This window comes from Lepus europaeus, chromosome 11, assembly GCF_033115175.1.
Source record: "Lepus europaeus isolate LE1 chromosome 11, mLepTim1.pri, whole genome shotgun sequence".
NCBI lineage: Eukaryota > Metazoa > Chordata > Mammalia > Lagomorpha > Leporidae > Lepus > Lepus europaeus.
The window spans coordinates 53562486-53590241 of NC_084837.1; the positions used below are offsets into that span (position 1 = coordinate 53562486).

Here is a 27756-nt window from a genome sequence, read left to right on the forward strand (position 1 = left end):
GAAGCTCCTGGTTTTGGACCTGACCAGCTCTGGCACTTGCGGCCATTTGGGGAGCGAACCAGTAGATGGCAGATATATATATATATATATATATATATATATATATATACACACACACACACACACACACACATATATATATATATTCTGAAAACTCTGCCTTTCAAGTAAATAAATCTTCAGAAAAAAAAAAAAAAAAACTTCGTGGATTCAGCGTCACTGCCCTTGTAGGCAGGTGGTGGGCAAAGGCTGGCCAGGGTATGTCTCTGCCAGATTGCAGTTTCCCCACCATCTGCTGGAGGCTCAAGTCACCAGCCGCATCGTGCAGCTGCAGAGGGAGGTCAGGAGAGGAGTCTGACATGCCGGAGCGAGGGAAGAGGTGCAGAGGCTGGTCACTCTCTCCCCTTCCATCAGTCAGGACAGCTGTTTGAGGAAGCTAGGTGTGCCTTGGGAATACTACTCTGGCTTGGTTGGGGTACCCAGGCCACCAATGGGGGATGGAGACTGCTCCAGAAGCCAGAGAGAGTACCATGTGGATTAACCCGCCTTCCCACCCCTGTCTATGGGTGCCCCCTGATGCAAATCATAAGGGCTAATTATGCCTTAGTTGTCTGCTGAATCTCCCCTTGGCGTACCTGGCCTGATTTGTCTCCCCCAAAGAGGGGAGGGGAGGCCCTCACTTGCTGCCCTCCCCTCAGATCCTTCCCCCAAGAGGCCCACAACTGACCCGCAGAGTGTTTGCAGGATTTTAGGGGCTTCAGCCAAGCCCCAGTGACAAGATGAAGAACAAAGTATCCCAGGCAAAGGGAGTGGCTGTGGTTTTGGCCGCTCAGTGAGAATACCTGTGTACCTCAGCCCCTCTTGTCCAGGACTCTGGTCTCAAAGCAGTGGAGTTCAACCACATGTCCACTGTTGGTCCTCATCCTAGTGGCCAAGGGGAGGGTTAAACTCCCCAGACTCCTCTGAGGACACAGGGTTGGGCTCCAGAATCCCCCCCTCTGGACAGAAAAGAAGCCGCTTGTGAGCGTGAGTCACCTAGATCCTTCACCCTGGCCCCTGCCCCTTCACTTGCCTTCCTTGTCCACCCTCAGTGGACAGGGCCTGGCTATTTTTGCACTTCACATCGGTATTGCTTGTTCCAGGGTCCCAGGTCGATCTTGTGTGGAATTTCACAGCCAAAGCCCAGGACTGACCAAAGCGTAGGCTCCTCTGATATTGCCCAGCATCCCACTGGTCTGCAAGATGCAGAGTCCACCAGTCCTGTCCAGCTCACCCTGTTGAACACTTCTGACTGGCTCACGCCACTCCATCTCCACTTCCTTCTCACTTTCCAAATTTGCCTCACTCAGCACCCATGTCTGACCTACAGGTGGAAGGGGGTTGGGGGCAGTCATTTCTGGGATGAAGCCCAGGAGATTGGGTGTCAGAGCTAGGGCACTGGGTGCCCAGCGCCTATATCCTGCCAGTGCTGACTATAATTAGCAGGCCGGGCACTGCGGGGTGGGAGTGAGTTCCCGAGCATAGAGGGCATGCAAGTGAGACAGCGAGCAAAAGGCTGGTGTCTCCTGAAGGTGACTAAAAGGATGGGGTCAGGGAGGCAGGGGTGTGGGCATGGGTACTGGAGAGTCCACACACTTGGCTACGTGGTGTGAGCCCCTCTAGTGCACTGAGTAGCCCAGCTACTCTAGCCTTGGCATGTTACCTTGGGGTGGCAGTGGGGCGTTGGTGGCGGGAGGAATGACATTTGGAAGGGCTGGAGACCTGGTTTCCCCGGGGCCAGCTCTGGCGCCCTTCTCTCTTGCATCTGCTCACCTGCAGCCACCCAGCAACTCCGGGCCATGAGCGTCGGGGGCTCGGCACATCCTCCCTCTGACTTGGAGTGCGCCTCCCCTCCAGTCCAGAAGAACGGCCTCGGGCTCCCCATGCCCGCCCGCAGTTCCCCCTCCTGGCCCCCGTCTCCGGATGAGGACCCTGCTTTGCCTCGCTTCCCTCTGGAGGAGCCGGGCCACCGGCCCCTGGGGCCAGGAGATCTCCCCTCTCCAGCCCTGTCCCTGGAGGAAGAAGAGCAGGAGGAAATGGATGAGGACGATGAATGCGCGGCGGAGCCCGAGGGCCTTCGCAGCGAGGAGCATCCGAGCCAGTTTTTCGCCGAGGCGCGGAGGCTGCGGGAGCAGAGGCTGTTGCTAGATGAGGAGGTGTCGGTGGGCGGGCGAGTGTACGGGGCGCACCGGGTGATCCTGGCCGCGGTGAGCAGCTTCTTCCGAGAGAGGCTGCGGGCGGGCAGTGGAGAGCCTCGGCCCCCCTGCAGCCTCGCGGTGGCCCCCGGGGGCTGGGAGGCCTTGCTGACCTTTGCCTACGAGGGGGTGCTGGGCCCCGCCCCGCGCGGCGAGGTCGTGGCGGTGGCCGAGGCCCTGGGAGCGCCCCGGGTGAAGGCCGCGGCGCAGCCGAGACGCCAGGGACCTGGAGACGCCGGGGAGGACGACGAGAAACCCAGTCAGGCAGAGGAGCTGCGGGAGAACCTGCGCAGCATCGAGCTCCTCTACCGAGAGGGCATCGGCTGTGACCTGGAGCTGGAGGCCGGCGGCTGCCGGCTGCAGGGTGAGGGCTTGGGGCCGTTGCATTCTGCAGGTGCATGGGCCACCGGGATGTGTGTGCAGGCAGCAGGTGATGTGATCCCTGGGCACCCAGAATTTCCCTCAGCTGGCCTCTGGGGCCTCCTGTGACCCGCCGGGAGGTGGGCATGCGCCGTTGAGTTGTTTTCCTAGGCGCGCTGACAGATTTATGCTCGGGCTTTTCCAGTGCCCAGTAATGAGGGATTTCCCGCCAGCTGGCTGCAGCGGAGGGTACATGGCAGCAGAACAAGCAGAAAGTGATTGACTCAAACAGGGATTAACCATAGGCCCTGCTTGGCACCCTTTGTGCAGGACACGGGGTAGGCCGAGGGAACCTTGGTGGAAAACCCCCGGTGTATCGGTTCCCTAAGTGTGCTTGACCCCGGGAAGACATACAGGTCCTGCAGCCAATGAGCAAGGTCTGGTGTTAAAGCTACCAGGGCACACACTTTGAAATTAGCTCTGTTTATCGCCGAAAAGCCAAGGAGGGCTTTAATGAGTATTATCCAGACTTCACTACAGCTAGTGAGGTACTGGGATGCCTGGGATTTTTACCCATGATCACCGATAGCTAGTGAGGTAGATAACCACTCGTTAGACTCGAAGATGCTGGCTGGTGAGAACCAGGACACAGGCCCTCGCCCGCCAGTGGGGTCTGCTTCCCAGAGGGCATGGCCTGCCTCCCTGCTCCCGGGCAGCTCCATCAGGACCCACAGGGCCCCGAGAATGGAGTCAGAAGGTGGACACGCGAAAGTTTGCATTTACAAGGGATTAGTGGGGAGATTATGTAGTTCAGCTGTTAACCCTTCACTGCGCAGGAAACCAGATTCCAAGGTATGTCAAAGTCACATAGCTACCGCTCATTAGAGGAGTGACTGGGAACCATTTCTGGGACTTCTTAGAAGGAAAATAATCCCAAAATTGTTTATTATCATTTCTGATAGCACTAGAGAGAAGGAAGATTTCAATTTTGTGATTATAAAATTCTCGCTTGGATTGAAAATTATTTATTTATTTATTTATTTTTGACAGGCAGAGTGGACAGTGAGAGAGAGACAGAGAGAAAGGTCTTCCTTTGCCGTTGGTTCACCCTCCAATGGCTGCCGCAGCTGGCGCGCTGCGGCCGGCGCCGTGCTGATCCGATGGCAGGAGCCAGGTGCTTCTCCTGGTCTCCCATGGGGTGCAGGGCCCAAGCACTTGGGCCATCCTCCACTGCACTCCCTGGCCATAGCAGAGAGCTGGCCTGGAAGAGGGGCAACCAGGACAGAATCCGGCGCCCCAACCGGGACTAGAACCTGGTGTGCCGGTGCCGCAAGGTGGAGGATTAGCCTATTGGGCCGCGGTGCCGGCCTGAAAATTTTAAAAATATAATTAATTATTTATTTATTTCTAAAGATTTATTTACTTATTTATTTATTTGAAAGTCAGAGTTACACACACACACAGAGAGAGAGAGAGAGAGAAGTCTTCCATCTGCTGGTTCACTCCCCAGATGGCTGCAATGGCCGGAGCTGTGCTGATCCGAAGCCAGGAGCCAGGAGCTTCTTCTGGGTCTCCCATGCACATGCAGGGGCCCAAGGACTTGGGCCATCTTCTACTGCTTTCCCAGGCCATAGCAGAGAGCTGGATTGGAAGTGGAGCATCCGGGACTAGAACTGGCACCCTTATGGGATGCTGGCACTTCAGGCGAGGGCTTTAACCTGCTGTATCACAGCGCTGGCCCCAGCTTTTTTTTTTTTTTTTTAAAGATTTATCTGTTTATTTTAAAGTCAGAGTTATGTAGAGAGAGCGGGAGAAGCAGAGAGAGAGAGAGAGAGAGAGAGAGAGAGAGAGAGAGGTCTTCCATCCGCTGGTTCACTCCCCAGTTGGCTGCAATGGCTGGAGCTGCACCAATCCGAAGCCAGGAGCAAGTGCTGGGGCCCAAGGGCTTGGGCCATCTTCCACTGCTTTCCCAGGCCTTAGCAGAGAGCTGGATCAGAAGTGGAGTAGCCAGGACTCAAAATGGTGCCCATATGGGATACCGGCACATAGGCAGCAGTTTTTACCCGCCACACCACAGCACAGGCCCCTAAATAAATAAATCTTAAAAAAAAAAAAAAGATGAACCCTCAAACAACCAACAGCTGGACTTGCATATTTATTTCTACATATTTTACTATATTTGTTTCACCTCTATTTTTTGATAGTTGTAAAATAAATGAATGATATTTTATTTAAATATGACCATGCTTCAAAACGTTTATGAAAAATGGAATTAAAAGTATGAGTTCATTTTGGTGCAAATTGCTTTTTCATAGTATGTGAAACATGCTTACTATAAAAATTATGCATTTATTTCAGTTTTTTGCACCAAAATAAGCTCATTTTAAGCTCCATTTTTTCACAAACTATTTTTTAAGACACTGGTCCATATACTTTTAAAGTTTATTTATTTTTATATATTTGAAAGGCAGAGCGAGAGAGAGACAGAGGGAGAGAGAGAAAGAGCGCATGCTCCATCTTCCATAAGCTGGCTTACTCCCCAGATAACTGCAACAGCAAGGGCTGGGTCAGGCTGAAGCCAGGAACAGGGAACTCAATCCAGGTCTCCCACCTGGGCGTCAGGAGCCCAAGTACTTGAGCCATCATCTGCTACCTCCCAGCAGGAAGCTGGATCGGAAGCAGAGGTGCAACTCGATCCCAGGCGCTCTGATGTGGAATGTGGGCATCCCTGGCAGTGGATTAACCAGCTGCCCTGCAATACTTGCCCTCCCCTGCAGACTTTATGAAGTACTCGCAAACTTGTGTGTGTATCTCTTTAAAAAAATACATTTTCTTAATATCTTTATCATGCCCCAAAAGTTAATAATTCCTTTTTAAAGAATTACAGAGAGGGGGAGAGAGAGAGAAAGAGATCGATTTTCCATGTTCTGTTCACTCCCCAGATGACTGCAATGGCCAGGGCTGGGCCAGGACAAAGCCAGGAGCCAAGAGCTTTCTCCAGGTCTCCCATGTGGGTAGCAGGGGTCCAAGCACTTGGGCCATTTTCTGCTGCTTTTCCAAGCCATTAGCAGAGCACTGGATCAGAAGTGGAGCAGCTGGGACATGAACCGGTGCTTATATGGGATGCGGGCATCACAGGCAGCAGCTTTACCTGCAGTGCCACAATGCCAGCCCCAAAATTAGTAATTCCTTAATATCATCTAACCTACATTTATATTTTCCCACTTGTCCAAAAATTTTTTCACAACTAATTTGTTTGATCCAGCTTCTAATCAAGGACTATTACTGTACTCAATTATGTGTCTCTTAACTACTTCTAATCCCAATACAGTACTCTCTCCTAGATTTTATAACATGACTTACGAAACAAACCCGGTTGGTTATCCTGTAGAATGCTCCATTTCCTAGATTTTTTCCCATTATGACTTAATCCTCTTCCTTTACCCTTTCAATTTCCATCAACTTGACTTCAGATCTAAAAGATTTGATTACATTTAGGTTAGAATATTCCATAGATGAGGGGGCTGGTGCTATGGTGCAGTGGGTTAACACCCTGGCTGGAAGCGCCGGCATATCATATGGGTACCGGTTCGAGTCCCAGCTGCTCCACTTGCGATCTAGCTCTCTGCTATGGCATGGGAAGGTGGTGGTGGATGGCTCAAGTCCTTGGGCCCCTGCAGCCACCTGGGAGACCCGGAGGAAGCTCCTGGCTCCTGGCTTCGGATTGGCACAGCTCCAGCCATTGCGGCCAATTGGGGAATGAACCATCGGATGGAAGACACCCCCCGCCTCCACCTCTCCTCTGTGTAACTCTTTCAAATAAATAAATATAATCTTTTTTAAAAAAGAATATTCCATAGGTAAGTTGAGTATCTCAGTTGAGTTGGTTTAGGAGGCATCTGAGGTATGATTGTTTGACAGTGTTGTTAAAAGGACAGTTTCATTGTTATGAGGGCCATGCCAGTGTTGGTGCACAAGCACGCTCATCAGTGCACGAAGCCTGACATCAGTGACAGAGTGGGGAATGATCTTCCCAGAAAGCCACTGCTTGGAGAAGGAAAATAACTCACATCCTTACTCTAGAACTCAGAGTCTTTACAATTAGTAGTTGAGTTAGATGATTTTAAACTTTCCAGGTTCCTTCCTTCCTTCTTTCCTTCCTCCCGCCCTCCCTCCCTCCCTTCCCTCCTTCCTTCCTTTCTTTTTCTTTTCAAGATTGATTGATTGATTTGAGAGGCAGAGTTACAGAGAGAGGGAGAGACAGAGAGGAGTCTTCCATCCTCTAGTTCACTCCCTAAATGGCCGCAAAGGCTGAAGCTGGGTCATTCTGAAGCCAGGGGCTGGTCTCCAACACAGGTGCAGGGGCCCAAAGACTTGGGCCATCTTCTACTGCTTTCCCAGGGCATTAACAGGGAGCTGGATTAGAAGTGGAGCAGACTGGACTTGCTCCCATATAGGATACTGGCACCTCAGGTGGAGGCTTAACCTACTATGCCACAGCACTGGCCCCAGGTTTTCAGGTTTCAATTCTCGTAGTCCCATGAACTACGTACCAAGGTGGGGAAATGCTGTGTAGAGGACAACAGAGCACATGGGCGATCTGAAGGGCTGAACTCAAGGCAGGAAATGAGGTTGGGTTACCGCCGTTGCTGAGTTGTCCCGTTTCTTGGCAGAATCTGAGAATGGCCAGTGGAAGCAGCTCTTGTAGCTGTAAGGAAAGAACTTTATTCCATGCACAATAGAGAGAGACCTATATAAGTTGCTGTCTGTATCATCCTTTCTGTTTGATTTCCAAGACTTTCTAATTGACCTAGTCTCCAAACTCCAACTTCAGGCCACTAATGCGAGAATCAGACAGGGTGCTTGAAAGTATTGAAATAAAAACTCCTGGGATCTTCATCCAGGCCTATTGAATCAGAATCTCTAGTGGTGGGTCCCTGCAACCTGCATTGTCACAAGTGCCCCCAGTATTCTGATGTGTACCACAGTTTGGCCTGTAGCCTTGGGTGGGTGGCCCAAAATTGGGGTTGGCAGGTTGGAGTAGTGCCTGGAAGTCTCTAAGTGCTCTGGGTCCTCCTCTGCTTCTTCCCCCTCCTGCAGTGCACCGAGCAGCCCTGGCCTGTGGCAGTGAGTTCTTCGGGGCCATGCTCCTGAGTGGGATGAGAGAATCCCAGGGCACGGAGGTCTCTCTGCGCACCATGTCCTCTCAGGACCTGCGACTCCTCGTCTCCTTTGCCTATTCTGGGGCTGTGCGGGCAAGGTGGCCAGGACTGCTGAGAGCGGCACAGGCTGCCCTGCAGTACCAGAGCTCTTCCTGCCTGGACGTCTGTCAGAAAGCCTTGGCTCGAGGCCTCAGCCCTGCGCGTTGCCTGGCCCTGTACCCCATGGCTGAAGCCCCTGGACTGGAGCAGCTCTGGAGAAAAGCTCATCAATACCTCCTCACCCACCTGCCTGCCGTGGCATTGTGCCCCACTTTCCCTTCTTTGCCAGCTGCCTGCCTGGCTGAGCTCCTGGATAGCGATGAGCTCCACGTGCAGGAAGAGTTTGAGGCCTTTGTGGCTGCACGGTGTTGGCTAGCTGCCAACCCTGAGACCGAAGAATCCGACGCCAAGACCCTGCTGCAATGTGTCCGTTTTGGCCGCATGTCGACTAGGGAGCTTCGGAAGGTGCGGGCAGCGGGGCTACCCTCACCTCTGCCCCCAGACCTGCTGCACCAGGTCATGGTGGAGGCTGAGGTTCCAGGTCAACAGAGGTGGAGGCAACCTGATCGGGCACTGGTGGTGATTGGCGGGGACGGGCTCAGACCAGACATGGCCCGAAGACAGCCATCGCAAAAAGTGTGGTGGGCCCGGGCCTTCCGCTGTGGCATGGGACTGGTACGAACTGTGGAGTGGGGGCAGCTGCCTGCCCTGCCTGCCCCAGGGCGCTTCAGGCACGGAGCTGCAAGCCTAGAAGGAAGTGAACTCTATGTGTGTGGAGGACAGGATTTCTACAGCCACTCCAACACTCTGACTTCAACTCTCAGGTATGGGTCCCTAAGAGTGGGTAGGGTGTGGCAGGGCCCCCGGTGAGTAGGCCAGAGAAACTGATGATTCAGCCAACCACAGACACCCCCCCCTCCCATGCCCCCTGCCTGCACCTCGAGTCACTCTCTCCATCTCTTGTCCCATTGTGTCTAGGTGGGACCCCAGTCTAGAGGACTGGGAGGAGATGGCACCTTTGTGCCAGGCCCGATGCTTTTTCCCCCTGGTGGCTCTGGATGGACAACTTTATGCCCTGGGAGGACGATGCAATGGTGCTGCCCTCAATTCCGTGGAGACCTATAACCCTGAGCTCAATGTCTGGAGGTGAGTGGGCAGGAGGGCCTTCCGGGGAGACTGGGGGAACTCGGAATGGGAGGAGAGTTGAAGGTACCTGTGGCCTGATCTTGTGTCCTGTTCTTCCTTAGGCCAGCACCTGCGCTTCCAGCACCATGCTTTGCCCATGCAGCTGCCATTTTGGAGGGCCGCTTGTATCTGAGTGGTGGCTCTAGTGGCAATGGCCAGTTCCTCGCCTCATTGCTGCACTATGACCCCAAACTTGAGAATCCAGGAACATTTCTGAGCCCTATGGGGGTGCCCCGAGCTGCCCATGTCATGGCTGCGCTGGGTGGGCGTTTGTATGTAGCAGGAGGACTAGGAGAGGCTGGGGACCTGCTGAGCTTTGAGGTCTATGAGCCAAGGACTGATAGCTGGAGTCACCTGACACCTCTGCCCTCTCCCCACGTCGGGGCTGCAGGTGCTGTGCTGCAAGGGGAGCTACTGGTGCTGGGGGGCTACAGCCACCGTACTTATGCCCTCTCTCACCTTATCCATGCCTATTGCCCTGGTCTGGGCCGGTGGCTCTGCCTGGGAACTCTGCCGAGGCCTCGGGCCGAGATGCCTGCCTGCATCCTGACTCTGCCCACAGTGCAGCACCTGACTTTGACTCCCACCCTGCACCAAACCAAACCTGCTGGGTGAAGGGTGAGCAGCAGTGTGATGGTGGGAGGAAGGAGAAAGGAATCATAGGAGAAGGGCAGAGATTATGAGAGGGGAAAGAGAGGACTTTGTTCTCCTTGGTATTTTATTCTCACATAGGACTTCGCAGCTCTTAAATTGCTTTTGTACATTTGATCTCCACTGAGGACAAGGTGGTTGTAGAACTCCTGAGGAAGGCGAGACAGCTGCGTACCTGGGTGAAGAGAGGAGGCCCAGGAGTGACTACGCAGGGGCTAGGGACTCTTGGTGGGGAGAGCGCACCTGGTAGGGGAGAGAGACAGGAAGCTCCAGGAGCCAAGGAGTAGGGGCCACGAGAAGACAGTTGGAGAAATGAGTTGGACCCATGAGTCAAGGAGGAAATGGCGGAAGGGCCATCCATGGGTGAGTTTGAGGAGTGTGGGAGGGAGGACTTCGATTTTCAGCCCTTCTTATTCCCAGCACCTGCTCCTACCTATGCTCCTCCCTCTGGACAGTATTCCTTATCAGGTAATTTTGTGGGCCTGCTCTAGGGTTTCTGCAGCCCAGTGACCACAGGCTGCCCTGGGGCACCGCTTGGTTTCTGTCTGAGGCAGAAGTTCCCATCAGGAGCTGGACAGCACAGGGAGCCTGAGATGCCTCATGGGCCCTCCAGGGCAATGAGGTGGGGGTGTTGTGCAGGGAGGCAGACTGAGGAGGTGCCCACGTGGAGAGGGGTGACGTTAGGTTTCAAGGCATGGGGTGGCTTCTTTCCTTCCCTGCTTTCAGGAGAACTCGGGTATCAGGAGTGGAAAGAGAAGAGTTACGGTGTGAGTCCCAAGTTGTAAGAGGAAGTAGTGGAGAGAAGAGCGAGAGGCACAGAAGACCCAGAAATCATTTCCCCTTCTAGTTCCTCTCCCCCAGAGTTATTTTTAACTCTTTTCTTCTAGATTTTTTTTTTTTTTTTGGACAGGCAGAGTGGATAGTGAGAGAGAGAGACAGAGAGAAAGGTCTTCCTTTTTGCCGTTGGTTCACCCTCCAATGGCCGCTGCAGCCAGCACATCTCGCTGATCCGAAGCCAGGAGCCAGGTGCTTCTCCTGGTCTCCCATGCGGGTGCAGGGCCCAAGGACTTGGGCCATCCTCCACTGCACTCCCGGGCCATAGCAGAGAGCTGGCCTGGAAGAGGGGCAACCGGGATAGAATCCGGCGCCCCAACCAGGACTAGAACCTGGTGTGCCAGTGCCGCAAGGCGGAGGATTAGCCTGTTAAGCCATGGTGCCGGCCTTCTTCTAGATTTTTTAAAAAAAGATTTATTTATTTGAAAGGCAGAGTTACAGAGAGGCAGAAGCAGAGAGAGAGAGAGAGAGAGAGAGAGAGGTCATCCATCTACTGGTTCATTCCCTAAATGGCTGCAGCTGCTGGAGCTGGGCTGATCCGAAGCCAGGAGTTTTTTCCAGGTCTCCCATGTGGGTGTAGGGGCCCAGGGACTTGGGGCATCTTCCACTGCTTTCCCAGGCCATAGCAGAGAGCTGGATCAGATGAGGAGCAGCTGGGACTTGAACCAGGATGCCGGCACTGCAGGCGGCGTCTTTGGCTTTACCCGCTACACCACGGCGCCAGTCCCCCAAACAATGTATTAATCACAACACCAAATGCCTGCCCCAATCCCCAATACAAGTTTTGTGGTCGATTTAGAGGTATGGACAAGTTCTATGAGAGCCCAGAGGAGAGTTGTGAACTCTGCCCAGGGAGGGCTTCTGTTAGGGAAGGCACCATCAATTGGGTGTAGTTTGAACTGGATTTTTTTTTTTTAAGAAACCATGTATTTAATGAGTACAAATTTCATAAGTACAACTTTAGAAATATAGTGATTCTTCCCACCATACCGGCCCTCCTCCTGGCTTTTTTTTTTTTTTGACAGGCGGATCTGATGGCAGGAGCCAGGTGCTTCTCCTGGTCTCCCATGGGGTGCAGAGCCCAAACACTTGGGCCATCCTCCACTGCACTCCCTGGCCACAGCAGAGAGCTGGCCTGGAAGAGGGGCAACCGGGACAGGATCGGTGCCCCGACCGGGACTAGAACCCGGTGTGCCGGCGCCGCAAGGCGGAGGATTAGCCTGTTGAGCCACTGCGCCGGCAATACCGGCCCTCCTACCCCACCTTCTCTTCCCTCTCCCATTCCTAGTCCCATTCTCCATTAAGGAAAAAAACAAAAACAAAAACAAAAACCTGATCCTCGACAGTCAAGACAAGGGCTGTTGAACTGGATTTTGAAGGCTGCTCAGAAATTCAGCAGTCAGAGAAGGAGGAATGCATTCCAGACAGAAAGAAAGAAGTACATGGGGGTATGCTGTGCTTTGTTTTTCCGTGGCAAAACGGAAGGCAGCATCGCAAAGGGCTTCACACAACTCTGCTGCTGTTGCCGGCCTGCCCTCTTCTCCAGGGCCCTTCTGAAGACGGGATACTCCCACCCCACCACTCCCTACGTCTCGCCTGTCGGCGTTTCCATTGCTGCTCCCTGGCAAGCTCAGGGGCAAAGAAGTGTCAGTGCTTCGTATAGGTCAATTTTTTATTCCTGATGTTTACTAACATTTCCATGCTCCTAAGGGGGTGATGGAGGCTCCCTTGACCCTTTCTTCATTCTGGCTGCTGAAGTTCTTGATTTGTGTTTATTCATTCTTTTGAGATTTCAGTTTTTCCTTTTTTATTTATTTAAAGGGAACAGATTTCATGAATTTTATATATACAGTTTTAAGAATGTAATGATACTTCCCACTCTCCCTTGCTTCCACCCTCCTTCTTCCTTTCTTCTTTTTATTTTTCTTTTTTGTGATGAAATGCTTTCAATTTACTTTATAATCACAAGCTTAATCTTCCACTAAATAAAGTCTTCAGCAAGTAGTAAGACCACTGTTCCTCAGGAGTATAGACAAGGTAAACAATAATCAAATCTCCAGATGTCAGTTTCATTCTTTTGTACTCTATATCTTAGTAATCACAAATCAGAGAAAACATATAATTTTTTGGGGGGACTGGCTTATTTCACTAAACATAATGGTCTCTAATTGCATCCATCATTTTACTAAGGTTTTTATATTTCTGTTTAAGGTAGACTAAGCATATAATTAAAAATGATGAGGCTCAGTAAGATAAGATACGACAGGGAAGATTGAAGAAGAAAGGGATGGAGGAATTTGGAAGAGATGAGAAACTATAAGGATTGAATGCAACTCTCTAGGTGTTTTCTTTGTGATTTGTACCTAAAGACAGGTTCAAATAAAGCTTCCACAGAGATGAAATCCTTCATGTCTGAGTTTCTGTACCATAAAAAACATTCAAGGTAAAATTCCCTGGCCTTTGACTTCTGTCTCTGCTGCCTGCTGAGGTCACCCTCCCTCCTTTGTCATCACAGCCTTCTTATTAACTCTACTGACTGATGACCACCTCATTCTATTCCGTCTTTCTGCAGAAACTGACTGATTTGAAATCTGTCTCTTAACCCTAAAAATGTTTCTTCCCTTGGCTCCAGAGAGAGGACATTTTTCTGGATTGACAGCCTTTTATTTCTCTATTCCTAGGGGCTGGCAATTTATAGTGTCCTGGGTGGGAGTGGGGGCCCTGTCCTAAATGGAGCTGATAGCCAAGGGACCAAATATATGTGGATGAGGGTAGTTAGTTGCAGAAGAATCCAGCTTGCATTATTTTGTTTTAAAATTCAGAGTGGAATAGTGGGGTTAGGAGAGAAGAGTATGTCTGATTTGAAGCAGGGTTCCCAATCAATGGTTCGTTCTTCAGTGAGAAAGGATGGTTTTGGAAGGGAGCAGATTGGAGCCCTACCCAAGTGGAGTGAGATTCAGCACAGTATTTCAACCCCAGAAAGAAAGTGGAATTGGGAGAGAAAGCACAATCCTCTATCAACCTTCTTTATTGGTGAGTATGGAATTAAAATTTTTTGATTTTATTTATTTATTTATTTGAAAGGCAGACAAATGCACGCACAGAGATAGAAAGAGAACAAGCTCCTATCTGTTGTTAGTTCACCCTCCAAATGCTTCTAACAGCTGGGGCTAGATTGAGTTAGAAACTCAATCTGGGTCTCCCATTGAGGTTTCAGGGACACAAGTACTTAATAATAGGATAGTGCTAGTACCTGTGTAAAGTGTATATAAGGCTTCTTCCTCTCCAGTGTATATAATATTTCTTTCGCCATCGTGGAGAAAGACATGCAGAAATCACAAAAATACTAGGCAAATCATGAGAAGTGCTGTATTAGACTAAGGAGCGAAGTGCCAGTGATGTGGGTGGAGGGAGGGATCTGAGGCCACTTCCTGGAGGAGATGGACTTTGAAGTGGGAAGGGCAGGCCTCTGATAAGAAGCTGGGAGGGGAGTGAGCTGGTGGGAAATAGAAAGGCTGTTGGTTTTTACCTGATTTTGAGAATAATTACCTTTAGATTCACAGTATGTTTCTGTTTACTAGAATCACCGCCAAATTTAAAGCACCACATGGGTTATGTTATACGAAAGAGTTCTTACTCCTTGGTACTGGCGCCTCAGAGGAGCCCTTCTGGGCTTCTGAAAGCAGCAGAAGCCAATCACCAGATTACAGGAACCTCAAGGTCTTCTCCCTTCTCAGACTCAAAAAAACATGCATTTGGTCTGTGATTTCTTTCTTCTTTCTTTCTTTTCTTTTATTTTTTTGACAGGCAGAGTGGACAGTGAGAGAGAGACAGAGAGAAAGGTCTTCCTTTTGCCGCTGGTTCACCCTCCAATGGCCGCCGCGGTAGGCGCGCTGCGGCCGGCGCACTGCGCTGTTCCGATGGCAGGAGCCAGATGCTTCTCCTGGTCTCCCATGGGGTGCAGGGCCCAAGAAACTTGGGCCATCCTCCACTGCACTCCCGGGCCACAGCAGAGAGCTGGCCTGGAAGAGGGGCAACCGGGACAGGATCGGTGCCCTGACCAGGACTAGAACCCGGTGTGCCGGCGCCGCAAGGCGGAGGATTAGCCTGTTAAGCCAGGGCGCCGGCCTTCTTTTTTCTTTTTTTAAAGATTTATTTATTTACTTGAAAGAGTTACACAGAGAGAGTAGGAGAGGCAGAGAAAGAGAGAGAGAGAGAGAGAGAGAGAGAGAGAGGTGTCTTCCATCTGCTGGTTCACTCCCCAGATGGCTGCAATGACTGGAGCTGTGCTGATCCGAAGCCAGGAGCCAGGAGATTCTTCTGGGTCTCCCATGTGGGTGCAGGGGCCCAAGGACTTGGGCCATCTTCTACTGCTTTCCCAGGCCATAGCAGAGAGCTGAATTGGAAGAGGAGCAGCTAGGACACATTAGTATCACTTGGTGTCTTAGTTTGTGCTGCTATAATAAAATACCTGAGATAGCAAACTTTGTAAGTAATAGAAATGTATTTCTCACACTTCTGGAGAAGTGCAAGATCAAGGCTCTGGCATTTGGCATCTGGTAAGAAATTTCTCCCTGCATTTTCACATTATGGAAGGCAGAAGGGCAAAAATGGGGGCCTTGCTTATTTCCTCCAACACTTTTATTTCCATTTAGAAAGACTCAGCCCGCATGATTTAATCACTGTCTGAAGACTCCAGCTCTTAATATGCCACATCTCCACTAAGTTTCTTTCTTTCCTTTTTTTTTTTAAAGATTTATTTATTTATTTGAAAGTCAGAGTTACATAGAGAGATAAGGAGAAGCTGAGAGAGAGAGAGAAGTCTTCCATTCGCTGGTTCACTCTCCATATGGCCTCAATGGCCAGAGCTGTGCTGATCTGAAGCCAAGAGCCAGGAGCTTCTTCCAGGTCTCCCACATGGGTGCAAGGGCCCAAGGACTTGGGCCATCTTCTACTGCTTTCCCAGGCCATAGCAGAGCGCTGGATTGGAAGTAGAGCAGCTGGGACTTGAACTGGCATCCAAATGGGATGCTGGCACTGCAGGCTGTGGCTTTACCTGCTACACCACAGCACCAGCCCCTCCACTAAGTTTCAACATATGAATTTTGGGGGACACATTCAGTTTATAGAACCTAGGGGGTTTCAAAAACTAGATTCCTGGGTCCTACCTGGGTGATTATGATTTAATTGGTCTGCAGTATGGCCTGAGCTTTGGAAGTTTTAAAAGATTTATGAGTTGTTCCAATGTGTTGGCCTTGCTGGTCTTAAAGCTCTTTCCTGATGGAACTAATGAGAAAATAAACTCTAGATCCTCATAATCAATGGGGAAACCACCACAAGTTGACCTGTTTCCTGTGTCACCAGTCTCCTCAGGTCAGAGTCATGGGCTGTATCACGCTGCAGTCAGTGCTGGTCTGCGTGCAGGGTGGTGGTTCCCTAAGGCTATGTTGTCTAATGATGTAACCATCTTAGTTTGGGTAAGTATGAATGTTCATACGGTGACATAATCGCCTAATGTCACATTTCTTGTTGATCAATACATACTTATTGCATTATGATGGAGCTGCTTGCAAATGCTGTTCCTTCCTGTTGGGGCAAGTAGTTCCTTAGCGAACTACAGAGCAGGAGGCCCACAAGTTGGGACAATTATCGAAGGACTCTTCCAAGGTGAGGAGGATCTGACCTTCCAAAAGAAGTTCCTATGTGAACGCCTTCCTCTTCTTGCATCTTTCTCAATATGCTCCCCCTGCAATCACCTTGCACATTTTTCTCAGGTTTCCTAGGACTCCTGTTCCCATACCAAGCCTAGACAGCCAGTGGTGGTTTCTAATGAGGGTGGTACTGCCCTCTAGGGGGTGTTTTGAAAATTTGTGGAGGCTTTTTAAACTTTGTTTTGGCCTTCACAATGGTTTGGACTGTTTGAGGCATTTGATGAGTAGGGTCCAAGATTGTTAGACATTCAACAACTGTGCAAAGCACTCCTACGTGATGAGAGCATTCCTGCATCTCCAATGTTGGATGACTTAGTCATGGGAAACCACTGTGGGGCTGACATTATGGCATAGTGCTTAAAGCTGCCACCTGTGACTCCCGCATCCCACGTGGGTCCCCATTCATCTCCTAACTGCTCCACTCCAGATCCAGCTCCCTGCCAATGGCCTTAGAAAAGCAGTGGAAGATGGCCCAACTGTCTAGGCCCCTGCCACCCACATGGAAGATCCTTGTGACACTTTTGGCTTTGGCCTGGCTCAGCCCTGGTTGTTGCAGCCACTAGTGGATGGAAGACCTCTCTCTCCCTCTTTCTGTCTGTAACTCTACCTCTCAAATAAATAATATATATATATATATATATATATATATAGACAGAGTGGATAGTGAGAGAGAGAGAGACAGAGAGAAAGGTCTTCCTTTTTGCCATTGGTTCATCCTCCAGTGGCCGCCGCGGCCGGTGCATCGCGCTGATCCGAAGCCAGGAGCCAGGTGCTTCTCCTGGTCTCCCATGGGGTGCAGGGCCCAAGCACTTGGGCCATCCTCCACTGCCTTCCTGGGCCACAGCAGAGAGCTGGACTGGAAGAGGAGCAGCTGGGACAGAATCCGGTGCCCTGACCGGGACTAGAACCCGGTGTGCTGGCGCTGCAAGGCGGAGGATTAGCCTATTGAGCCGCAGCGCCGGCATAAATAAGTAAATCTTAACAAAACAAAACAAGAAACCCATGGTTCTAACTTCATTTAAAATATGAATGCAAAGCATTTTATGCATAGTTTTAATGTACACTGAACTTTCTGGGAATGCAAGTATCCTGAAAATCATGGAACAATACGAACACACAGCATTTTATGCATATGCATAAGGAATAGTCATACATTGTTTTGGATGAAAATCTGCCAAAAGTTATTCAGTCATTTTGGAAAGTCTGTCAAGGTTTTTGAATCACCATTATAAAATGCCTGTATCACTCTGTGTCCATAGTTTTTATACTCAATCTGATTCTATATAGAGATCTGTGCACCAAGCATCTGCATACCACGTTGTGTCTTCTTGAATGTTATGACCAAGCAGTTATATATACAAACACATGGCATTTAATAATAAGTCACCATCCTTCTACTACTATTCCTTTAGATCTCTTTAAGACATTTTATTAATTTTTAATATTATGTGTGTTGAGGTAAGTTACATAATTTATGTATTGTGTTTTAGGATAATAAATAGCATAAAATATTTGTTACTAAAAAGGGGTTTCTTAGTTTAGGTTGCCATGCAAATTACCACAGACAGTGGTTTAAACAACAAACATTTATTTCTCAGAGTTCTGGAACCTAGAAGTCCAAGGTCAGGGTGCCAGTGTGACCTGATTCTGGTGAGGGCCCTCTTTCCTGTTGCAGACTGACTTTTCATTGTGTTCTTACATGGCTGAGTGAGTTAGCTTTCTGGCCTCTCCCTGTAAAATCACTAATCCCATTCACGAGGGCTCTGCCGTCATGCCCTGGTTTTATCTCCCAGAGACCCCACTTACAAATACCATCACGTTGGGATTAGGGTTTCAGTCTCCAGATTTTGCTGGGAACATGAATGAACATGCAATCTGCTGCAGGAAGTGTGGGGACCGTTGGGTGGGTGATAATGGAGACATCTAAGGAAGGAGGGTGGGGTCTGGTTCACTTAGTAGAGAAGCCAGGATGCCCCAGTTGTGAGTTGAAGCTCAGCTACCTGAGACTCAAACATTCGTCCCTGCGGGAAGCAGTGAGTTTCTAGAAGACGGCTAGTGAGTGTCACATGAGCAACTCATATGTCCCTGCTACTATCTGTTCAGCTCTCCTCTTCATGACGTGGTGTCACTGGCCATCGCCCTGAGCAGCCCAAAAGTCTTAGTTGTGATTTATTTCTTTTTTTTTTTTTCTTTTTTTTTCTTTTTTTTTTTTTGACAGGCAGAGTGGACAGTGAGAGAGAGAGAGAGAGAAAGGTCTTCCTTTTGCCGTTGGTTCACCCTCCAATGGCCGCCGCGGTAGCGCGCTGCGGCCGGCGCACCGCGCTGTTCCGATGGCAGGAGCCAGGTGCTTATCCTGGTCTCCCATGGGGTGCAGGACCCAAGGACTTGGGCCATCCTCCACTGCACTCCCTAGCCACAGCAGAGAGCTGGCCTGGAAGAGGGGCAACCGGGACAGGATCGGTGCCCCGACTGGGACTAGAACCCGGTGTGCCGGCGCCGCAAGGCGGAGGATTAGCCTACTGAGCCACGGCGCCGGCCAGTTGTGATTTATTTCTACTCCTTGGAGACCTGAAGCACTGATTTTAACAAAGCTGTATTTCAGGTCTTCAGTCACATTCAGGGGAGAGATGAAATCAGCAGCCAGCACCCGGGGCAGATGGGTCAGCAGCTCTCCAGAGGTCCCCTCTGCCTCATGTTAACAGTAAGAGCTTCACTCCAGGGGGAGCTGGTCTTACTACTGTAATATGTTACGTTTGCTGGGGCATGTTTCTGAGCTTCCACCACACAGGTGGTAATAAGAATTCCCCCTCTTGTATGTTCATTTCTCCCTAAAATAAGAGATAGTCATTCCCCCTTGCTCTGGAAACTTCAGCTTTGGAAATGGTTCCCTGAGGTCTTTTTGTTTGCCGCAAATGAATGACTTTGTGTGACAATGCGTTCTGGTGTGTTTCTTGATTAGACTCACCAAGAAGCACACCCACAGTTCTGTGCGGGTAAGAAGGGAACCAGCATTATCATTCTAAGTGTCACTTGTCTGCTAACTCGGGTTCCATTCTCAGGGACAGCTCTGTGTGAGCCATTCAGGATGGCTCCACAAAGATAACTGGCAGTCCACAGATCTCTCCTGTCATCCCCCGGAGACTGGAGGAGGGGAGGGACGAGAGCCCCGTTCACCCTGCTTGAATTATTTGCCGTCTACACGTGGTGACAGGCCATTGCTTTGGACTTTCCATTTCAAGTCTGTATTCCCGAATTAAGAAGAATCTAGAAGCCAATCATCTCTGGTATCTGGAAAAAAGAATCAGATAGGCAGGGAGCATCACAAATACTTTTTTTCCAGAAATGGTGTTTGAAGGTATAAAAGAAAGGAAAGAAACTCGCATTTGGTAGAGGGAGAACCCTAAGGCTTCTCTCTCTCAGGAGAAAAGAGGACCAGCGAGGGAAAAATGAAGCAGCAGCAGCCGCAAACTCAGCTGAGGGCCCGGGAAAGGCTTCAGATGGGCGCAGCGGGCCGGGCTTCTGCCCTGCAGCGCCCCGCCCGGCGCGCGGGCTCCTCCCATTCCCGCCCGGCTCCTCCTCCCGCAGCCGCCCTTCGCGCACGCAGAGCCCGCAGCCGGGATTTTGCTTCCTGCTGCGGAGCGCCGAGACGCCCCGCGCCGGGCACCCAGCGTCTCCAGCGCCCAGTCGCTCTGGGCAGGGTGCGAGCGCAGGTAGAGCGTGCCCGGCGCCCGATGCAGAGCGCTGGGCTCTGAGGCTGAGAGCCGGGCGGTAAGCGAGGGTTTAGGAGGGCCGGAGGCTCGGGTTCGTGGCTGCAGCCGGCGTCGGGGTGCGGTGCGTGTAAGGGAAAAACGAGAGCAGAAGGGCGAGGGAAAGGGAGGGACGGGGCACTGAGGGACACAGCCGGAGGAGGGAGGAAGAGAGACCAAGTGCGAATGCGTGTCGTACTTCCTTGTCCTGGGCGCTCACTGCAAGGAGGGTGTGTAATGACCTCGCTCCGGGAGTGCTTCTGTGCGCCGCTGCACTGAGACCACCCCTGAAAGAGCGAGGTGGGAATTACCGTGTTACAACAGCACGGTCTCCAGGATCCCCTGGTGCAGAAGAGCGTCTACAGGATGAGCCCCTGTGTGTGAGGCGGAGGGCATGGAGGCGTGCACTACATATATTTGTACATACATAGAAAGTGGCTGAAACTTAGGGTACCATGAGTACAAAGTGGCTGTCTCTGAAAAGTGCAAGTCGAGATGGGCCAGACGTTAGCTTTTCCATTGCGGTTCAGGCGAATCTCCTTTCGCAAACTGCAGGGTGCAAGACATTTTTCACTGTGCTTGTTTTTCTGTCCATTTTTGTTTGGGCGTTTCGTTTCTTTGCTCCCTTTTTGTTTTAAGTCTTGGGTTGATTCTGAGATTCCCCACGCCTTTCCTTGGGGGCTTAGACAGCACCCAGTGAGTCATGAGGAAGCAGCACAGGACTGCTCGCACCATGCTTGACGTGTCTGTCCACGCTGATGTCCAGGGCGATATCACTGCCCTTTCTGGTCCTGGAGGCTTAGTCCCTTCGAGTCTTGGAAGTGGTCTGCATTCCTGTCTGTGTGCTCATTCACGCTAAGGCTGAAGTGGTTGACTTTACAGTATTACTCCCAAAATATTTAAATGGGAGTGAGAGATAAGCCTTTGTTCACATAAATAGGCAAATAACATTCCTAATTGTACAAGTCAAGCATTCTTTCACACAAAGGTTCTGAATTTGCAGTGTATGGAGATCCTGGGAGACCCATGAATGTGCTTTGTGGAATCCTGAAAACTGAGTACAAGACAGTATATGCTCGAGTTTTTTTTTTTTTTTTTTTTTTCTGTGAAAAAGCTTCATAGCTTTTAGTAGGTTTTCAAATGCTTCTGAGGAGTGGAGCTGTGGCGCAGCCGGTAAAAAGCCGCTGCCTGCAGTGCCGGCATCCCATATTGGCACCAGTTCGAGTCTCGGCTGCTCCACTTCCCATCCAGCTCTCTGCGCTATGGCCTGGGAAAGCAGTGGAAGATGGTCCAAGTCCTTGGGCCTCTGCACCCTCAAGGGAGACCTGGAAGAAGCTCCAGACTCTTGTATAAGTCAAGGGAGACCTGGAAGAAGCTCCAGACTCCTGGCTTCAGATCAGCTCAGCTCTGGCCGTTGTGGCCATCTGGGGAGTGAACCATCAAATAGAAGAACTAACTCTCTCTCTCTCTCTCTCTCTCTCTCTGCCTCTGCCTTTCTGTAACTCTGTCTTTCAAATAAATAAGTAAATCTTTAAAAAAAAAAAAAAAGGGTTTCTGAACCACACTGACTAGGAAGTGTAGAAACAAAAGTGGACAGACTAAAAAGATGTCTGTCCTCAGGAATTTATCATCTAGTGGGACAAAAGACAAACAGGATCTATGTTGGGGGAAGTACCATGTTTGACAATACCCAGAGAGCCACCTTAGCAGACTGGGAGCTGTGTGTCAGCAGAGTCTCCTTGGAGGAATAGATTATTAACTCAAGCCCTTGAGAAGGAGAAGAAAGCAGTTTGATCTGGAAAAGGAGGAGCCCGGGGACCTGGGCCATCCTCCGCTGCTTTCCCAGGCACATTAGCAGGGAGCTGGATCAGAAGTGGAGCAGCCACTCGAGTGCCAGGACTTGAACTGGTACCCATATGGGATGCTGGCTCTTCAACTGGAGGCTTTACTGCTTTGCCACAGTGCTGGCCCCTATTTGTTTATTTTTATTTATTTATTTATTTATTTTTTATTTGACAGATAGACAGTGAGAGAGAGAGAGAGAGACAGACAGACAGACAGAAAGGTCTTCCTTCTGTTGGTTCATTCCCCAAGTGGCCTCTATGGCCGGCGCGGTGCCGATCCAAAACCAGGAGCCAGGTGCTTCTTCCTGGTCTCCCATGCGGGTGCAGGGCCCAAGCACTTGGGCCATCCTCCACTGCCTTCCTGGGCCACAGCAGAGAGCTGGACTGGAAGAGGAACAACTGGGACAGAACCTGGTGCCCATATGGGATGCCAGCGCCACAGGCGGAGGATTAGCCAAGTGAGCCACGGCGCCGGGCCCTATTTGTTTATTTTTAAAGATTTATTTATTTGAAAAGGAGAGTTACAGAGAAGGAGAGAGAGAGAGAGAGAGAGAGAGAGAGAGAGAGAGAGAGAGATTGATTGAGGAAGAGATAGATCTTTCTTCAACTGGTTTACTCCCCAAATGGCTGCAATGGCCAGGGCTGGGCTAGGCCGTAGGTGGGATCCTGAAACCCCATAAGGGTCTCTCACATGGGTCCAGGGGCCCAAGTACTTGGACCTTCTTCTGCTGCATTCCCAGGTACCTTTACAAGGCGCTTGGTTGGAATTGGAGCAGCTAGGGATGCTGTTATTGGAGGTGGTGGCATAACTCGCTGTACCACAACGCCAGCCCCCATCAGGGAGTTTTATTTATGTAAGAAGAAATAAAGAAAACTAGGGAAATAAGCCAACAGAATGGGACTTTTTTTTTATTTTGATAAAGATAATAAAAAGGGTAATTTAGTACATTGCAAGTGGGTTATAGGTCAAGGGCGTGCCTTAGCTGTACATACAGTGTCTCTATGTGGAGTAGAGTATTGCAACAGAGTTGGTAGTAGGATGGATGGAGAGAGTTGGAAGGTTTGGAAGACATTGAGGGTGTAGAATTTATAGGATTTGGTAGTTTACTACTAAATAAAAATAACAAATAATCAATTCCATGGATTGAACACTTACTAATGTCAAGCGCTGCTCCAAGTGCTTCATATGCCTTCCCTCATTTGTTCTTTTTTTTTTTTTTTAAGATTTATATATTTATTTGAAAGGCAGAGTTACAGAGAGGCAGAGAGAGAGAGAGAGAAAGAGAGAGAGAGAGAGGTCTTCCATCTGCTGGTTCACTCCCCAGAGGGCCACAACAGCTGGAGCTGGGCAGATCCGAAGCTAGGAGCCAGCAGCTTCTTCTGGGTCTCCCATGCGGGTGCAGGGGCCCAAGGACTTGGGCCATCTTCTACTGCTTTCCCAGGCCATAGCAGAGAGCTGGATCGGAAGTGGAGCAGCTGGGCCTCAAACCAGCACCCATATGAGATGCTGGCACTGCAGGCGATGGCTTTACCTGCTGTACCACAGTGCTGGCCCCAGCCAGGTCTGTCTTACTCCAAGCCCCTGTAAACATAAGGGGCAAGATAGGGGGAGTGCATTTCGGGCAGGTGAAAGAGCAGGGAGAAATGGTACATTTGGAATCTGTCAAATTTTGGGTGCCTTTGTGTCATCTAGGTAGAAATGCTCAACAGGCAAATAGATGAGACTAAGAAGCTTGGAAGAGAAACCAAGGTCAAATTTGGGTCAAGGAATGAACTTGTGGCTGCCAGCACAGAAGTGTTATTTGGAGCTACAAAGTAGGTGGACCACCCCAGAAGAGTGTATAGAAAAAGAATAGAACTGTGGGGCCTGTGCTCTGGCACAGTGGGTTAAGCCACAGCCTGCAGCACCAACATCCCATTTGGATGCCAGTTCGAATCCCTGCTGCTCCACTTCCAATCCTGCTCCCTACTGATATGCCTGGGAAAGCAGTGGAGGCATGGTTCAAGTGCTTGTGCTCCTGCACTCACATGGGCCACCTGGAGGAATCTCCTGGCTCCTGGCTGCAGCCTGGCCCAGCCCTGGTTGTTGCAGCCATTTGAGGAGTGAACCAGCAGGTGGAAGATTTCTCTCTTTCTGTCTCTTCTGGCCCCCCCCACAAGCTTTGCCCTTCAAATAGATAAATAAATACATATTAAAAAAAATAGAAATGTAAGGTACAGAACATTTAAGAAATGGCAAAGAAAGAACTCTCAAGAAAATGTGGTTGGAGTTATAAGAGGAAAATCCGGAGAGTAAGATCATGGAAGGCAAAGGAAGAGAGAATTTCAATGGCAGGTGATCAGCAGTGTCATACGGTATTTGAGGAGTGAGGTAAGTAAGGATCAAGATGTGTCTATTCATGGTAATCATAAGAAGTCATTGGTTACCCAAGAGGACAGTGTTGGTGGACTAAGGGGACAAAATCCCATTTAGGGTTGAAGAGTGAGCAGGAGGCAAGGAAGTTGAGATAGGAGTACACACAACTTGAACAAACATGTGTTTTTCTGGAGTTAAGAGTCCGGAGTCCAGATTATAATCAAGACCCCTCTACTAAGTTGAAATCAGGCCACATGGGAGGGGGATTCCTTTACTCCCTCGTAGAAGAAAGGGCCTTCCTTTTCAGCCATCATTGCTCTGTGTGTGTGTGTGTGTGTGTGTGAGTTCCCTGCTTTAAATGCCTTACCTTTTTCCTACCCCCCTCCATTAGAAAACTCCTTAGGTTAGCCCAGTCCTGGGAAAAAGAAGTATTGGTTGTCTTTGCCTGCAGATGACTGGTATTCCCAGAAGGGCCATGGGGAAGACAGATTCCCAGGGCAACCAGGTGCTCAGCAGCTCTCTTTCTTTCCTTCTAGGCTTATACTAGCTGGACTCCAGCCATGGAGAGACTCCATGGGCACATGTCTGCCAACCCAGACATCCTCTCTTTGGAGAACCGGTGTCTGGCCACACTTCCTGACCTGAAGACCATGGAGAAACCACACGGGCATATGTCTGCCCTCCGAGACATCCTCACTTTGGAGAACAGGTGTCTGGCCACACTTCCTGACCTGAAGACCATGGAGAAACCACACGGGCATATGTCTGCCTACCGGGACATCCTCTCCTTGGAGAACCGGTGCCTGGCCACCATCTCCAATGTAAAGAGCACTGTGTCTGGCAGCCCCTTGCTTCAGTGTCTCCAGATACCGCATGTGATGCAAACTGATTTATGCAGCCTGAACACCAGAAATTGCCTGGTCTCTGAGCCTCCCACCTGGAAGCCTCGGTGTCTCTCTGAGGGACTGGATCTTCCGACCTGTCCCGAGGCCCTGAAAACCATCTCTACCACAGGGAAAGCTGGGGAGGCAGCTTTGGTAATTATTCCAAGCACTTGTCTCGACTCCAGCTACGTCTGCCGTACTCATCTCTGGCTTTCAGTGCCTCAGTTTCCCAATGTGCTGCTCCGTGCCTGGGTGTCTTCCTTCCTTAGAGCCTCTTCCTGAGATGCCTTCTCCCCGGGAATGTCCTCATCAGCATTGTTACTCATTGTATATTAAGCTTAGATTTTCTGGACAATAGGCCCTGTCCTTAGAACACCAGAGAGCTTCAGCAGTGTTAACCAGGGGCTTTTGAGATCAGACATGAGATACATATGTTATACCATGGCCTGCTTCTTTATGCATGTGCAAGCGTGTGTCCACACGTAGCACACCGATGAGAATCAGTAGACGAACACACATTGCTTCTTACAGACTTGGTTGTTTTGATTGAGGGAAAAGGTGAATCTGAGCCCCACATCGTCTCTGCCAGTTAAAAACTACACAACCTTGTAAAGACTCAACCCCTTCATGGACTTAATTTGCTCACCATGAAAAGGTAGTGAATGAAAATCTAGCTTCCAGGGTCATTGTCACAATTATAACTACTTCCATATCACAGATTTAGGGCTTTAGAACTTGTAAAGAGTTATAGATATGTTGTTATTTCATTTTTCCAACAGTCCCATCAAGTAGGAGAATGCTGAGGTTCAACCAAGCCCAAGATTGCTGGAGGATGGACAGGGCATTTGGCTCTTTTTTTTCTGACTCCAAAAACATTTTAATAGCGTCCTAAGAGGTATAGGAAGGGGTCTAGGCTTCCAGACTAGTACATCAATAGGGAGATGAAATCGGGGGGAAGACCACAGAGCATCTGAGCACAAGTTCACGAGGTTGAACAGTTGGGGTGGGGTGTGCAACAGTGAGAGAGCACTTGGTCAGGGACAGGACAGATCCGTGCTGGGCTGTGAAGGGAGAGGAGTTCGTAGGTGAGGCTAGAGAAGTGGGCGCTTCCTATGTATTTCTGAGAGCCACCTTCAGACCCGTGAATGCTAGAAGGTCTGTGGGTACTTCCTCTGATTTAAATCTGCCACCCTCTCCAGGGTCGTTGCTCTTATTTGGAAGAAAATAAAAAGTCAGAAGCAATGCAAGGGGCAGAGGCCCAGATGCCTGTTTACCGTCTAAGCCTGGGAGAGAAGGAGGAGGTGGAGGAGCTGGCTCTGAAGCTCACGTCTGAGGATGCTGCATCTCATCGTGAGCCCACTGACCGGATGCTTCAGGAAAAGAAGGTGAAACTTCCAGAGTTGGGCAGAGGTTGATGGTGGTGGAGGGGAGATTGTGGACAGGGGACCTGAGCCAGGGCCCCTCCCCAAATGGAAGGGGAAGGAGGGGACTACCCAGCTCACGTGCTAATTCCCTTTTGTAACCTCCTGGTTGGACAAGCATATTCCCCAATCTAGGCCCGTGCTCTCTGTCCTTGATTCTAAGTTGTTCTGTGTGGATGCTTACGTTGGTCCTTATTATCTCTATCCTTCCTTCTCTTCCCAAATTCTCAGATGATTCTAATGAGCTTGCTGTGCTCTACTGTGGCCTCCAATGTGAATATGAAAAATGGAACTGAAATGACACAGGCTTTCATCCTTCAAGTGTGTAGGGAACTTGCCCCTTTGGAGCCCGAGTTCATCCTCAAGGTATTGTGGTGTGAAGCAGGGAACGGGCGTGGGAAGCCGGGAGATGGGGATTGTGGTCTAGTTTATGCGGGAGTGGCTCCTAGGTTCGTATTGGGGGTGGAAGAAGCTCCATTTAGGGAGGAAATAGGATCCCTGGGTGAATCTGAAGCATAGTCCTGAGGTTCTGTCAAGAGTGGAGAGAAAAAGAGATTGGGAAAGAGTACACTAGGTTGCTCTTCCTGTGGGTCAAACCAATATTTGTAGTGAAACTTAGATCTGAAATGCTTTCCTAAATTTCCTATGGATGCCCCTGGATGGTCCAGTGTTGTGACACGGAGAGTCAAGCTGCTGCCTGCAATGCCGGCATCCCATATGAGCACCAGTTTGAGTCCTGGCTTCCAATCCAGCTCCCTACTGATGTGCCTGGGAAAGCAATGAAGATGGCTGTCACCCATGTGGGAGACCCAGATGGAGTTCTGGGCTCCTTGTTTAATCCTAGCCCAGCCTCCAGCTGTTGCATCCATCTGGGGAGTGAACCAACAGGTGGAAGGTCTCTCTCTCTCTCTCTCTCTCTCTCTTTCTTTCTTTCTTTCTCTCTCCCCCTCTCTCTCCAAAACTCTGCCTTTCAAATAAATAAATAAATAAATAATAAATCTTTTAAAAAATTTACCTGGAGTAGTAGACAGTGACCATTTCAGAATTAGAAAAGTGAGGAGAAATTATCTGTGAAGCTTCGGAAGACAGTAGGTTTATTTGTGTATTTATTTATTTTGAAAGTCAGAGTTATGGAGAGGAAGAGAGAGATGAGACAGAGAGAGAGAGAGAGAGAGAGAGAGAGAGAGAGAGAGATCTTCCATCCACTGGTTCATTCCCTAGATGGCTGCAACAGCCAGTGCTGGCTCTGACCAAAGCCAGGAGCTTCGCTGTGGTCTCCCACATGGGTGGCAGGAGCTCAAGTACATGGGCCATCTTGTGCTGCTTTTC

The 27756-nt window shown here is 50.0% G+C and overlaps 2 protein-coding genes across 2 annotated transcripts in view; both read left to right on the forward strand.

Moving 5' to 3' along the window:
• Nucleotides 1–1838: 1838 nt before the first annotated feature.
• Nucleotides 1839–9595, forward strand: KLHL33 (kelch like family member 33). The gene is made up of 4 exons (XM_062204682.1): nucleotides 1839–2598; nucleotides 7695–8619; nucleotides 8774–8941; nucleotides 9043–9595. The coding sequence occupies exons 1-4, from the start codon at nucleotides 1839–1841 to the stop codon at nucleotides 9593–9595; spliced, it is 2406 nt and encodes an 801-aa protein (XP_062060666.1).
• A 10220-nt stretch (nucleotides 9596–19815) lies between these two features.
• TEP1 (telomerase associated protein 1) overlaps nucleotides 19816–27756 on the forward strand; it is a 46935-nt gene continuing 38994 nt past the window's right edge. Inside the window, exons 1-4 of the mRNA XM_062205539.1 lie at nucleotides 19816–19944; nucleotides 24659–25159; nucleotides 26206–26391; nucleotides 26659–26793. Of these exons, the coding sequence (XP_062061523.1) occupies nucleotides 24683–25159; nucleotides 26206–26391; nucleotides 26659–26793 (798 nt within the window). The 5' untranslated portion in view covers nucleotides 19816–19944; nucleotides 24659–24682. The remainder of the gene's footprint in view (nucleotides 19945–24658; nucleotides 25160–26205; nucleotides 26392–26658; nucleotides 26794–27756) is intronic.

What these genes read in the sequence shown, in the direction of transcription:
- KLHL33 (XM_062204682.1), top strand. Translation starts at nt 1,839, where the DNA reads ATGAGCGTCGGGGGCTCGGCACATCCTCCCTCTGACTTGGAGTGCGCC. An exon ending in CGGCGGCTGCCGGCTGCAGG is followed by an intron (nt 2,599 to 7,694) that starts GTGAGGGCTTGG and finishes CCCCTCCTGCAG; the next exon opens with TGCACCGAGCAGCCCTGGCC. An exon ending in ACTCTGACTTCAACTCTCAG is followed by an intron (nt 8,620 to 8,773) that starts GTATGGGTCCCT and finishes CATTGTGTCTAG; the next exon opens with GTGGGACCCCAGTCTAGAGG.